This window comes from Salminus brasiliensis, chromosome 22 (assembly GCF_030463535.1).
Source record: "Salminus brasiliensis chromosome 22, fSalBra1.hap2, whole genome shotgun sequence".
Classification (NCBI taxonomy): Eukaryota; Metazoa; Chordata; class Actinopteri; order Characiformes; family Bryconidae; genus Salminus; species Salminus brasiliensis.
This window is the reverse complement of record NC_132899.1, coordinates 30,432,597-30,445,180: the sequence shown is the minus strand read 5'-3', so window position 1 is coordinate 30,445,180 and position 12,584 is coordinate 30,432,597. Positions and strand designations below refer to the sequence as shown.

Below are 12,584 nucleotides of genomic sequence, written 5' to 3'. Positions count from 1 at the left end.
GTGAAGTGCGGTTCACTGTTAATAAAACCACGTCTTCTAACAGAACTCTCGTCTCCTGTCTTGAGGCTTCGCTTAGGCTTCGGTACTGAGAAGTATTGGTTATTACCTGGCCATTAAGCTGCAGGGCAGTGACCAGTCTGCTGTGGGTTTCCATTAATAATCAAATGAGTGGACACTGCTAACAAACACTGAATCTCACCAGTATCGTATCCCCTGTGTTCTCTGGAATGATGGTTGGTGCTCCCTTTAATACTTTTCTTGAGATAAGGTGGGGTGGTGATCATCCAACATCTGAAGACACTCAAATCCTCACAGCAATGCTGCTCCGAAATCTAGTGGAAAGCCTTCTTTCCTGGACCGTAGAGACAGTTACTCCACCAAAAGCATGAGGCTGAAACTCTTTTTAAGCCCCTTGATTGCAGAGAGAAGCAATGAATGCGCAGGTGTCCCAATACTTTTGTCCGTATAGAGTATCACTGCTGACTGCTTGTGTCTGGGGTCAGTTTTTGTTCCACTAATGCTAGCCTGGTTGGGTTTTAGTCGATAGCTCTTGGGATGACTGTAAAACTGGTTGAGCACTGCTGATGTGTTTGTGTGATGCATGCTGGGTATTGTAGTGAGGGAACGCCACTGCCGGAAAGTGTGAAAACGTACTTTAATGCTCCTTTAAGGCAAAATCAGCATAAATCATAAAGCAGCATATATCCAGCTTTGCATAGAAAGGAAATGGTGCTTCTGTATGATCCTCATTATTGATCAACCAAAAACTATTGATTGTCGATTGCAGGGGTGGGGGACACCAGCAAGGCCCGACGTCATTGTTGGCATCAACAGCAGTTTTTGGTGACCGGCTCACGTACCAAACCGGTACTAAGCCTCTTCTCTAACCTCTAGGCCTCACCCCATTGCGTTCTGGTGGGTAGAGCTGAGGCTCAGAGACTCAAACCTACAACCCCACAGAGCTTTGAAGAGGCTCACAGAGAGTGCAGCTTTCACAAGAAGAGAGACATCAAAAATTAAGCAAATCAATCATCCACCTAGCGTCCACCTCCAAGCAGCGGTCAGTTCCCCACCCCTGACCCTGGAACTGTGATCATTGCTGGGCTTTGTGCTTTTATTACTAAGTATTACGCTTAAAGCTGAGAGTGCATTTGAGGGTTGCATAGGTCTACACAATATACTGATTTCATCTGGCGCTGATACGCTGGGGTGCGTCCAGAAACTTTTGCCTTCCCATCTTACTGGTCTTACAGGTCTATTAGGTCTACCAGGACTGGTATATTACTGTACTGGATGCAGAGCTGAAAAATGAGGCCTGGTCTTCCTGAAAAAAATGCTAATGGCTTACATGGTTAACATTGCTAAACGCTAACAGCTAGCAGTCGGATACTGACACCGTGGCAACAGGAGGACGTACTGTAAATTAGACGTTTGCAATTTAGACCTCTTTATCACTGCACTCCTGGACAAAAGTATTGGGACACTTACACCTAGTACCTGAAGACGGAGCATTTTTTGCCGTCCCATTCTAAACCCATAGGCATTAATAATATGGAGCCGGTCCCCCTTTGCTCTGAGCTCTAGCAGCAGCAGCAGGTCTGTCTGGAGCTCTGCACTATGCTCTGAGCTCAGCACTCGGCCCTAACCCCGCTCTGTAACATTACGTGGTCTGATCGACACTCTGTGAGCTGTTCCTCCTAAACTCTTCCACTGTTCAATAATACCACCACTCACAGCTGATGGAGGAAGATCTAGGAGGGAGGGAAATTTCACCAGCTGACTTGGTGGTGGTGGTGCAGCGGTGTCTCCTATTACATACAGAACCAGGCTGGAGTTCAGTGAGCTCTTTAGAACCTCCCGTTCTTTCACTGACGTGTGGAAGAAAGGCAGACTGCAGGGATAGGGGCTGGATTTTATACACCTGTGGCAATGGCACTGAATTTAACGATTAAGAGGTGTCCCAATACTTTTGTCCAGACAGTGTACCTTCAGTTTTGGACACAGCCATGGATTATGTAAAGTAAACAGTGGGGATTTTGGGAACTGACTAATGTACTGGCCTGTCTGTCTGCCTTTGCAGAATCTCATTTAAAAAATAAATTAATTATTGTGTCGTTTGAAAAAAACACAGTTACTTTTTTTTAATATATATATAAATTTGCTTATCTTCAGCCGAGCCCCGTTTAGCCCGGTCTTACATCAGCTGAGCGATGCACTGAGACAGTATTAAAAGTGAGCTGAAAATCAGCCACGAAGGTTTGGCCACTATGGGGGCTTCATTGATGCCGCAGCTGCATTTTGTTTCCCCAGAGCTCGGGCCGGCTGCTGATTGGGTGGCGTGTGGTGGAGCAGGGCAAAACATCCAGTCAACCGCAATCGATTTGGGAGTGATGACGTCCTGGTCCAGTCCCCCACTCTTCAGGACCCAGTAGGAGTTGTCCTTGAAGAAGTACGTGTTTCCAGCTGTGGTAAGAAAGAGGAGACCTATAATATGCAATATGCAAATGAACCCTCTGACCAATCAGTGCTGTTTTAGTGTGTGCTGTGAGCATCCTGACCAATCACAGGTCCAGATGAGTTTGCAGGATAAGCCCTGCTGGGAAATCCAGTTAAGACTGCTTTCAGAGCTGGTCATTGATGGTTAAGCTTAGCATCAAGCTTAGCTCTTGACCAGTGTGTTGATTTAAGGTGTTCCTGCTTGTCGACCAGTTTGCTCAAGCTGGTCATGCTGGGTAAACTGGTGGATCGTGACACGCTTTGTCATCCTTGCTATGCTGGTCGACCAGCTCAGTCATGACAGTTATGCTGGTTAACTACCTTGACCATGCAGGTTATGCTGATCAACCAGCTCGATCATGCTGGCTGACCACCTTGACCATTCTTGTTGTGCTGGTTGGCCAGTTTGGCCAGAAGAAATTCACATAATCCACACCAGTCTGTAACCACGTCCCATTGTTAATGCACCAGTAAGAGTTTACATCAGCTAGATCATATATATATATATTCTTACCTGTTCCCCAGCTCATGATGTCATCAGGGTCGCTGGGCACATCCTTCCAGAGCGAGGCGTTTCTGGGGTATTCCGCGTCCGGCCGGGGCACTGCACCTCCCTGACCTTCGGTGAATCTCCAGAACTCTCCTCCGCTGAACAGGTAGGTCTTCCCGTTATGAGCCCAAACAAACGCCGCCTCCACGTTCTTCACCGGGCTTCCGCGCTGAGTCCTCATGCCCCACTCGGACACGGGCCGCGGGTAGCCAGGCAGAGCCACCGTGTCCTTGAATACCCAGAACTGTGAACCTAAGAGAGGGAACACATCTCCTATGACCTCAGAAACCCACCTGTTTCTCTACACACCCCCAGCCCCCCCGTGGGCCATGGCAGTACTGCAAGGCTTTTGGTGTAGTATATCTAGTATTGTGACCAGCTTCTCTAGCTTTGTATCTCATACCTACACTGGCCATTTTATTAGAAACACTCCATTCATAGATGGGACCACTGCTGGGTGGTGGACCACTCTCAGCACAGTGGTGATGCTAACCTGATGGTGGCAAATGCTATTAGGCTGGCCACTTTATCAGAAACCCCTCTCTTGGGGCTCTACCTTGCTGGTGTACAGCTAGAAGGCATACTGTATCGCTTCAGTATGGCAGGACACTAGTACACTATTTATACTCTATTTGGACAAAAGTATTGGGACACCTGCTAATTCCTTGTTTTTCTGAAAAATCAAGGGTATTAAAATAGTTTATCCTGCTTTTGTTGGAGTAACTGTCTCTACTGTCCAGGGAAGAAGGTTCTCTACTAGATTTTGGAGGAGCATTGCTGTGAGGATTTGATTACATTCAGTGATGAGAGTGTTGAATGATCACCACTCTTCCCCAACTCCCCAGCTCATCCCAAAATTACTGGATGGAGCATCCATCATCCATCATTCCAGAGAACACAGCTCAATGCTGGGGGGGGTGCTTTATACCCCTCTAGCCCTGGGCCTGGCATTTGGGAGCATGGTGCCAATAACAATGGGTGTGACTTTCTTTATAAGGGGTGTCCACAAACATTTGGACATGTAGTGTATAGGCTCCGTATTCCTGTAGAACTCTACCACAGTACTGCCTTTACTAACCAATGAAGAAGATGATGTGGCTGTCGGTCTTTCTCTCGTAGACGGCGTCTATCTTGTCTGTGTCGGGTGGAAGGCCGATCCAGAAGTTAGTGATGTGGGCGGGAGCGAGAGACACCAAGGATCCAGATCGCTGCATCCTCCAGAAGTATGGTCCTGATTCAGACGGTCCAGATAAGAAATGGTTTATTGATGATGACATAATAAAAAAAAAAACATGGCCGTATGGTGTTCAGCTTCAGGACTACATACCTTTAAAAAAGAACACATCTCCTCTGATGTTGGCCACCGCGTCGAATCCTCCCTTACAGCGGGCCTGATAGCTGGGGTCAGGCCTGAAGACAAAGATGGAGAATGTAAGAGGACAAACACATCAGTGAACCCCCCTAAAACAACAGCTGATATGCGTTACATAGGTGACCAATGAGTGTGATGATGCACTGTCCAAATGTCCAAAAGTTTGTGGACACCCATTCTAATAAATGCATTCTGCTACTTTAAGTTGCAACCATTGCTGATGATGCAAATGCAAAAATCTCTGGACCATGCTGCCTAATGCCAGGCAGCTCCCCCAAGCACTCAGCTGTGGAAGAACTGTGTTCTCTGGAACGATAGCTGGTGCTTAAATGAGTTGGGGATAATCATCCAACATCCTGATCTCACTAATACTTAATCAGTCAAATCTTCACAGCAGTGCTCCGCTAAAATCTAGTAGAAAGCCTTCTTCCCTGGACAGTAGAGACAGTTAATCCAAAAATCAACTCTTCAAAAATAAAGAGGCAGGTGTCCCAATACTTTTGTCCATATACTGTTTGTGATCACTGTCTAGATGGACTGCTTTGCTGAGCAGTTTTCTGCTTATGGTCAGTGTTTCTTCACCCAGTCCTTGGGGTGCACCACATTTTATGTACACCAAATGTTGTTTGAGCACTAACGGCGCCCCCTAGCTTTGTGTCTCAATATTATAAATATATGAACACTTTTTTTTTTTAAATATACTAATATTGAATTTGGGTTTTGAGATGCATTTACACCACTTTGGCCAGCAGGTTGTGCCAAAGAGCAGGGTTGCCTGTTCAGGGCTGTGTCCTTGTCTAATAATATCACAGGGAGAGAAAATCAGCAGGGGAAGAAACCACCTGCAATACCATAGCAACCACCACCAGAGCAATATAGCATCATCACAATGCTCGACAGAACCTTTTTAACCGGTTCCTATAAAAGAGATAGTTCTTTGAGTTGTCATGGTTCTATAAAGAACCCTTGAGGAACGTGAAGATGTTGGATACTAACTATAAAAACCATAAGTACTTTTACTCAATCATTAATTACATTTCAAAGGAAGTACTTATTAAATACTGCTACTTTTACTCAAGCCAGAAATGTTTCCTAACCCCCCCCACCCCCCACCCCCCCCCACACACACACACACACACACACTCACTGCAGAGTCACTCTCGGTGGAGTGTTGGGCAGCTCAGGCAGGCGTGGCGTGGTTCGACCACCAGGGGGAGGTGTGACTATCTTCCGTTTGATCCCTGCAGTCAAACAGTAACAGAGGCATGAATGCAGTGCCTTACAACAATGAAACAGGGCTGAAGGCATTCAACCAATCAGAACAGTCGTATTTGCATAATGCCTTTGGCTTTGGACTCACCATACAAGGTCTGAATGGCCAAGAGGTCATCCATGGGCAGCGTGTAGTCCCTGACATCCCCCACGGGACCCTGGTAGTACGGCTTCATGATGGAGGGGTCCGAGGAGGAATGGGAGAGCCCCAGGGCGTGGCCGAACTCGTGCACCGCTACGGTGAAAAGGTCCGTGCCTGCATTTTCCTGGTCTCCGTACGTCCAGGTCTCCTCATCGTCGAAATGAGTGTCCCCGGCAATGTCCACGTTTCCAGGGAAGAAGGCGTGAGCGAGCGTGCCGCCCTTCCCGTCAAACGGGTAGCCGTCGTCGTGGAGGGATTGGGCGAAGGAGATTTTGATGTCGGCCCGATTGGCCTCGCTTTGGAGGAACTGGATGTTGGTGTTGTCGCTCCAGACCTTGAGGGCGTGAAACATCAGCGTGGTCACCAGATCCTGCTTGAGGAAGGGTGAGCGGGTCGGGATATTCAGGACGCTGTGAGGAGAGGTGGTAAGAAGAAAGGAGGTTGAAGGCTTAAAAGGCTGTAGAATTCATTCATGGTGGAGGGATACATGCAGGGTACTGCGCCGCAAAGTAGTCCCTTAGGAAAACCATATTCGTTTAGATTTGCCACTTTTTTTTTTGACCATCATCCACATTCCATATTTCCAAATTCCAGCTAATGAATTATGCAGAGATTTCAAAAAAAAAAAAAAATGGACGGACTTCCCCTTTAATGAGGCAGAGCATCACAACCAACCTCCATGTCAGATTAGTTTTGTCCCAGCGGAGCCCGGAGAGGGCGTATCGCTTCCTCCTCCTCCTCCTCCTCAGCATGTCCTCCGTGCCTACGATGTCTGGCAGCGAGCATCTTGGTGTTGACATCAGCTTCAGCGTGTCCGAGTCTGGAGAGAGAGAGAGAGAGAGAGAGAGCATAAAAGGAAGAGCTCAGGAGATCAATATATGGATTCCAGAAATGGACACTCCTAATGCAGTCCAGCCAGGGCGTGATAAAAGCATGCCGCTAACCAAGAAAGCATCGTCGATGACGAACCCTGACTAGCTCTGCAGTTTTGCATAGAGCTCTATATACACAGGACCAGAGCCCTGCCCTTAGATGGTCACTGGAAACGGATCTGATATCAGAAAGCTCTACAATCTGATCAAACAAACAGAACCTTTCAACGATGGTATGTCTGGAGATCGTCACCCGACTACAACCCACCAGTAACTGTGACCCTTTTCCCCCGACTCTACTCTTCACAGGTCATCTTAAAGGTGGACTCTCACCCAGGTGAAACCCATGTCCACCGCTACGTCACTCCTAGACATGCCTGCTCCCCTCCTGCACTGGTCTGCTTTAGGTGCCAGGCAGAGATTTTCCAGTGTGAAGACTGGAGCTCCCTTCTGGCGATGTGTCTCGAAGGTGGGAGGAGCTACTGAAATACTACAAGCTATTTGGGATTCTGGAGTGTTTTTGAGGGCGTGCTGTTGGAAATGCGTGTGTACCGAGCCTCTACATCAGTGGCTGTTTGAGTTTGAGGTGTATGGAGGTGAGTAATGCAATGCTGCAACTTAAAAGCTGGTGTTTAGTTTTCCAGAAGGCCCCTTTAACCCTCTGGAGTTGCTTCTTAAACTTCGCTTCTTTCTTTTGGCTTTTAAAGGCACTTCCCCATTAGATAATCTCACATGTGTTATATTAAACTGTTCAGGACAATCTCAGGTCTTTCTATAGTGAGACCCCATGTGCCTGAGACCACAGCCCGAAGAGCTAATCGGACCCTAAACCTGAACATTTTGACGTCAGATTTGAGAAATTCTTCATATTTCCCATGAAAACAGCCCTTTACTCAGGTGGATGAATTGTCTTGGTGCTTGTAACGGGTATCCTAGAGTCTCAGCTTCTCTAAAGCAGTGAAATGTCTGAATACGATAGTATATAAACAGCGAGAGGCAGAAGACTGCGAAGGTTCTGGGTGTCCATAGACAAAACCATAGACAATCCACCTTACAAACCCAAATTACAGATGAGTACAAGCTGGCGGACACACAGGTCCACCAGCTAACATCGGGTATCTCGTGTATTTTGACTCGTCTTTACCGCCTCGTACGTTTTGGTTGTGAGTCACGCACGAAATAGGGGAGTCTACAGGTTCAGGAATCGGCTGAACTGTATTTTAGCTTCTACGTATAGTTTGGAACAGGAGCTGCTAGGCTAACATTGCTAACAAACACCGGCCTCTTCTCTGTAAATAAAAGCCCCCACCATTGTAATTTATTTGCTTCCGAAGCCCACAGAATCAACTTTCTTTTAAATATTTAGTAACGTGGCAGCTGAAGAGACCCTACCTAAAAATTCTAAGCTAAAACTAGTCTAATGCTCTACCACTGTGGTCCAGAGGCCGCGAGTTTAAATCCCAGGTCATGCCTCTTTGCCATCGGCAGAGCACAATTAGCCAAGCTCTCTCCGGGTGGGTAGATGGCGCTCTCTCTCTCCCCACATCATTCTTAAAGCGTTCTTGGCTGGCACAGACGTCTGTAAGCTGGAGTGGTGGAGCTGGGGACCTGACACTTTTCTCGGGAGCATTGCTAGTTCTAGGGGAAGCTATGAGCGTAGGTTAATTGGCAGTACTAAATTCTCATCGTCTTCTAAAACCCATCCGAATGAAGATCTGGAGGAGTTCGGAGAGACAGTCTGAGAGATGAACGTTTTTGGGTGTCCAGTGTTTTGTTAGCAGTTAGCTTAGCATCCTAGCTTAGTACACCCCAGAAATCAAACATGTCTCGGCTAATCAACTGAATCTGAATCTGGACTCAAACTGCTCCTTTAATGAACACCTCAGGAATAGGGATTGTAAGCTATGTAAGAAATTCTGGCTGTTGTTCTCCATGGTAACGCTGTTTAAAAGGGTATGAACTAACTGATTTACCAAGTTTGCCCGTTTCCCTCAGTCCTCCGAACCTCTGCATCTGCCGGATGGCTTTCTCGATTCCTTCTTTGGTCTGCAGTTTCCCCCCTCGCGGGTCAGGAGGGGGCAGGTAGCCATACCTGCTCAGCCAGTCCTGAAACAAGAAGAAGAAGAGGAGGAGGAGGCTACATGCATAGCAGGGAGCTTGACCAGCTAATCGGCCTGCACGAGCACCACCCCTCCCTCGACAGCCCTCTCAGCCTCAACTGCTAGCTTCAGCTACCAGCTAGCTTGTTAAGCTCTCCCTGGCGTGTGCTAACATGGGGTTATCTCACCCATTAGTAAACTCAAGTGATCCAGTATGTTTTCCTCCTGAATGCCGCTGGATCCAGACCTGTCCTGTATTCTGGGTCGGATTCTGGGTCAGAGCTCCGGTGTCTCAGCTGGGTCTCAGACGTCCAGACCTCAGTCATGGCCGCGACTGCCAGTCTGAAGCACAGGTGAGGAAACCTGCAAGCCCACAGGCCTTTTTTTTTCACACCAACCACCCCCCTCCAACACTTACCGCTTACTGCAGCTACGCCTCTGCTTCAGATTTAGACTTTGAACTATGAGTAACATGAAATCTGGACAGTAGCAGTAGACGCTGAGGGGCTGAGGTGAGGACGCAGCAGTGGCGTGCTGGGCGTGAGAACCTGTGGTAATGGAATGACTTTATAGCTACAGTTTCTCAATAACATCGTTTTGCAAATTTAGGAAATGTCGCAAAAATGCTGCAGATTATGAGATTGGCAGGTTTACATCATCGTTATTGACATCCGCTCAGGCCATTTCAGCTGTTGCACTTTAGTTTAGATTGATTCTTTTTTTTTATAAATATAAAAATAGATTTTATTTCTTTATTTCTCATAAATAAATATTTTTTTAATTTCACCCCATTTTCTGCCCAATTTGGAAGGCCAATTACCCGACACTAGGACTACCAGGCCGTCCTCTAGGGCGTCCTCTGACACATGCAAAGCCAGCCACCGCCTCTTTTCCAACTGCTAGGTAGCTTAGCGCGCTCGAAGGACAGCACAGGCCTGTTGTGCTCTAAGTTCATTTGCTTGAACCCCTCTGACCACTGCAGACCATGTCCCTTCGCTCAGCACCCCATAACGCAAAGGTGAAAACCGAATTTATTTAAAAGGAAAAACTTCAATGTTGCATTGACGTAAGTATTCGGACGCTTTACTCTACTTAGTTGGAGCACCAGTCTTCTTGGGAACGATGCCACAAGGTTTGCGCTCCAGGATTTGAGGACTTTCTACCTTTTCCTCGTGGCCTGGCTTTTGCCATGGATCACAGATCATGGCCAGTCAACGGAATGTCCTACAGGTGGACTCCAACCAAGGTGTAGAAACATCTGAAAGATGACCCCCAAACTCTACAGGCCTCAGTTAGCATGCTAAATGTTTAAGTTCATGGCAGTGCTGAACAAGTGTGAGCTGTTTGGCTGCCATGCTTTTTTAATTTAATTTAATTTAATTTAATTTATTTATTTGTTTTAAAGAAAGACGTTTCTTTCTCCTGGAAACTTTTCCAAGTTTCATCTGAACAAACCACAAGACTTCTGGAACACCGTTCTTCGTACAGATGAGACCAAAGTGGACATGTTTGTCCAAAGGAGACTTTCTGTGGAAGTCAGTGTAAAAAGATTCATCATTCTGGACATCCGAGAGTTTTTACTCCAGTAGAAGCTCCAGATCTCCTCAGAACAGACAAAGCAGGTGAACATGAATCCAGTACAAAAGAGAGACGAGAGCTTCTCATTCTGAAAAAAAGAAAGTAGTGAGATCTTGTCGGTGAGCTAGTCTGAAGAACAGAGCTCGGTTCCTCCAGGGTTCTCCTGGATGCCCCCCCAGTCCAGCCAGCACAGCGTGGATGCTCACCTGATTGACCATCATTAAGCTCTGATTTGCCACCAAACCAGGTGTTGATCTGAGGAGAACTCTCAATAACACTAGACTCCATGAGGAGAACTTCTAATGAGGAGATGTTCCAATGATGAAAACAGTGATGGAGAACCTCCACCCACCGCTTTAGTGTTTATTCTAATATCAGTGACCAGATAAGCAGCTCCACCTTCTACTTCTCACAGGTACGTACATTTTGGAGCGTTTCTATTGGTCAGCAGCCGGACCGGTCCTCCTGACCATGTTCTGGACAAAGACTAGAACCTGAGCTGCTCTGGGCGACAGGCTGCACCACAATCAGACGCGAGGCTGGGCGGATGTTGATGATGCTGAGATGAGGAAGAGTACTCACCACACCCCGCGAGTACTGGTCAGGCATCGGCGCGAGAGTGACCGGAGGGGCGAGCACGACCACCGTGGCCGTTAGGCAGAGCAGACCGGACACCGGGTCCATCGTTCGGCCGGTCACTGGGCACCCTGAAGGTGGGGGGAGAGAGGGGTTAGCAGTGGTGCGCGCTGCTGGTGGAGCTCCTACTCCTCGCGCTTAACTCCATCACCGGCTCCTTCAGCGCGTGACGACCCTTCAGACTTAAAACAGTAAAACGAAACAAAACGCGTTTATTTACTGGGGGGTTGTTGGGGGGCTGCTCACCCTGCGCGCGCGCTCCGTGTTGCTTCCAACTCCAAGACCAGCCCGAGCAGTGATCGATAACCTCTCTCCCTCTCTCTCTCTCTCTCTCTCTCTGCCTCTCTCTCTGTCTGTGTGTGTGTGTGTGTGTGTGTGTGTGTGTGTGCGCGCGAGCGAGTCTATCGACATATGAAATGTGACTACAGGACTTTCTCAGCAGGGACTTCCCACATACTGGAGTAGTGCATTATACACTGTGTGTGTGTGTGTGTGTGTGTGTGTGTGTTTGTGTGTGTGCATATTTTTATACATGGTAATAAAATATGATCTACCCTGTTAAAATTCCTTAAATATATAAACACAGTTTAAATTCCACAGTAAATCTTCTATAAGTGTTTTCCCAGGTTTAACAGAAGCTCTGAGGGTCTGAGGTGTTTAAGGTGTGAATATGAAGATGAGACCGGTGAGCTCCAGCAGTCAGAGCAGTTGTGAGAACTGTGGCCGGGGGGCTGCTGCAGTGGTCAGACTCTCAGCGGGGGAATTTCTAATAATAATAAAGGGATGCTGTTTAATGCACACGCTGATTTACTGACCAACCTGACACTACTGACCGTGGGCTGTTTTACAAAGCCTTCAGATTCAGTCTGTCATGTGGTCAGTGGTGGTCTTAATCAGTGTTATGGTCAGTGGTGGTCTTAATCAGTATTATGGTCAGTGGTGGTCTTAATCAGTGTTATGGTCAGTGGTGGTCTTAATTAGTGATGGTATTAATCAGTATTATGGTCAGTGGTGGTCTTAATCAGTATTATGGTCAGTGGTGGTCTTAATTAGTGGTGGTCTTAATCATTAGTGTTAATCAGGGCTACGGTCAGTGGTGGTCTAAATCAGTGTTGGTATTAATCAGTATTATGGTCAGTGGTGGTCTTAATCATTAGTGTTAATCAGTATTATGGTCAGTGGTGGTCTTAATCAGTATTATGGTCAGTGGTGGTCTTAATTAGTGATGGTATTAATCAGTATTATGGTCAGTGGTGGTCTTAATTAGTGATGGTATTAATCAGTATTATGGTCAGTGGTGGTCTTAATCATTAGTGTTAATCAGGGCTACGGTCAGTGGTGGTCTAAATCAGTGGTGGTATTAATCAGTATTATGGTCAGTGGTGGTCTTAATCAGTATTATGGTCAGTGGTGGTCTTAATTAGTGATGGTATTAATCAGTATTATGGTCAGTGGTGGTCTTAATTAGTGATGGTATTAATCAGTATTATGGTCAGTGGTGGTCTTAATTAGTGATGGTATTAATCAGTATTATGGTGGTTGTTGGCGAAGAACAATTTAAGCACTC

The 12,584-nt window shown here is 46.9% G+C and overlaps 1 protein-coding gene across 1 annotated transcript; it reads right to left on the bottom strand.

Annotated features, from left to right (window-relative positions):
* Nucleotides 1-636: 636 nt before the first annotated feature.
* Nucleotides 637-11,335, bottom strand: mmp25b (matrix metallopeptidase 25b). Its single transcript, XM_072667066.1, has 10 exons — nt 11,264-11,335; nt 10,964-11,088; nt 8,678-8,810; nt 6,508-6,652; nt 5,779-6,242; nt 5,566-5,659; nt 4,374-4,456; nt 4,125-4,277; nt 3,011-3,298; nt 637-2,463 (listed from the first exon to the last, which is right to left on the bottom strand). The coding sequence occupies exons 2-10, from the start codon at nt 11,063-11,065 to the stop codon at nt 2,195-2,197; spliced, it is 1,731 nt and encodes a 576-aa protein (XP_072523167.1). The 5' UTR covers nt 11,066-11,088; nt 11,264-11,335; the 3' UTR covers nt 637-2,194.
* Nucleotides 11,336-12,584: the final 1,249 nt, after the last annotated feature.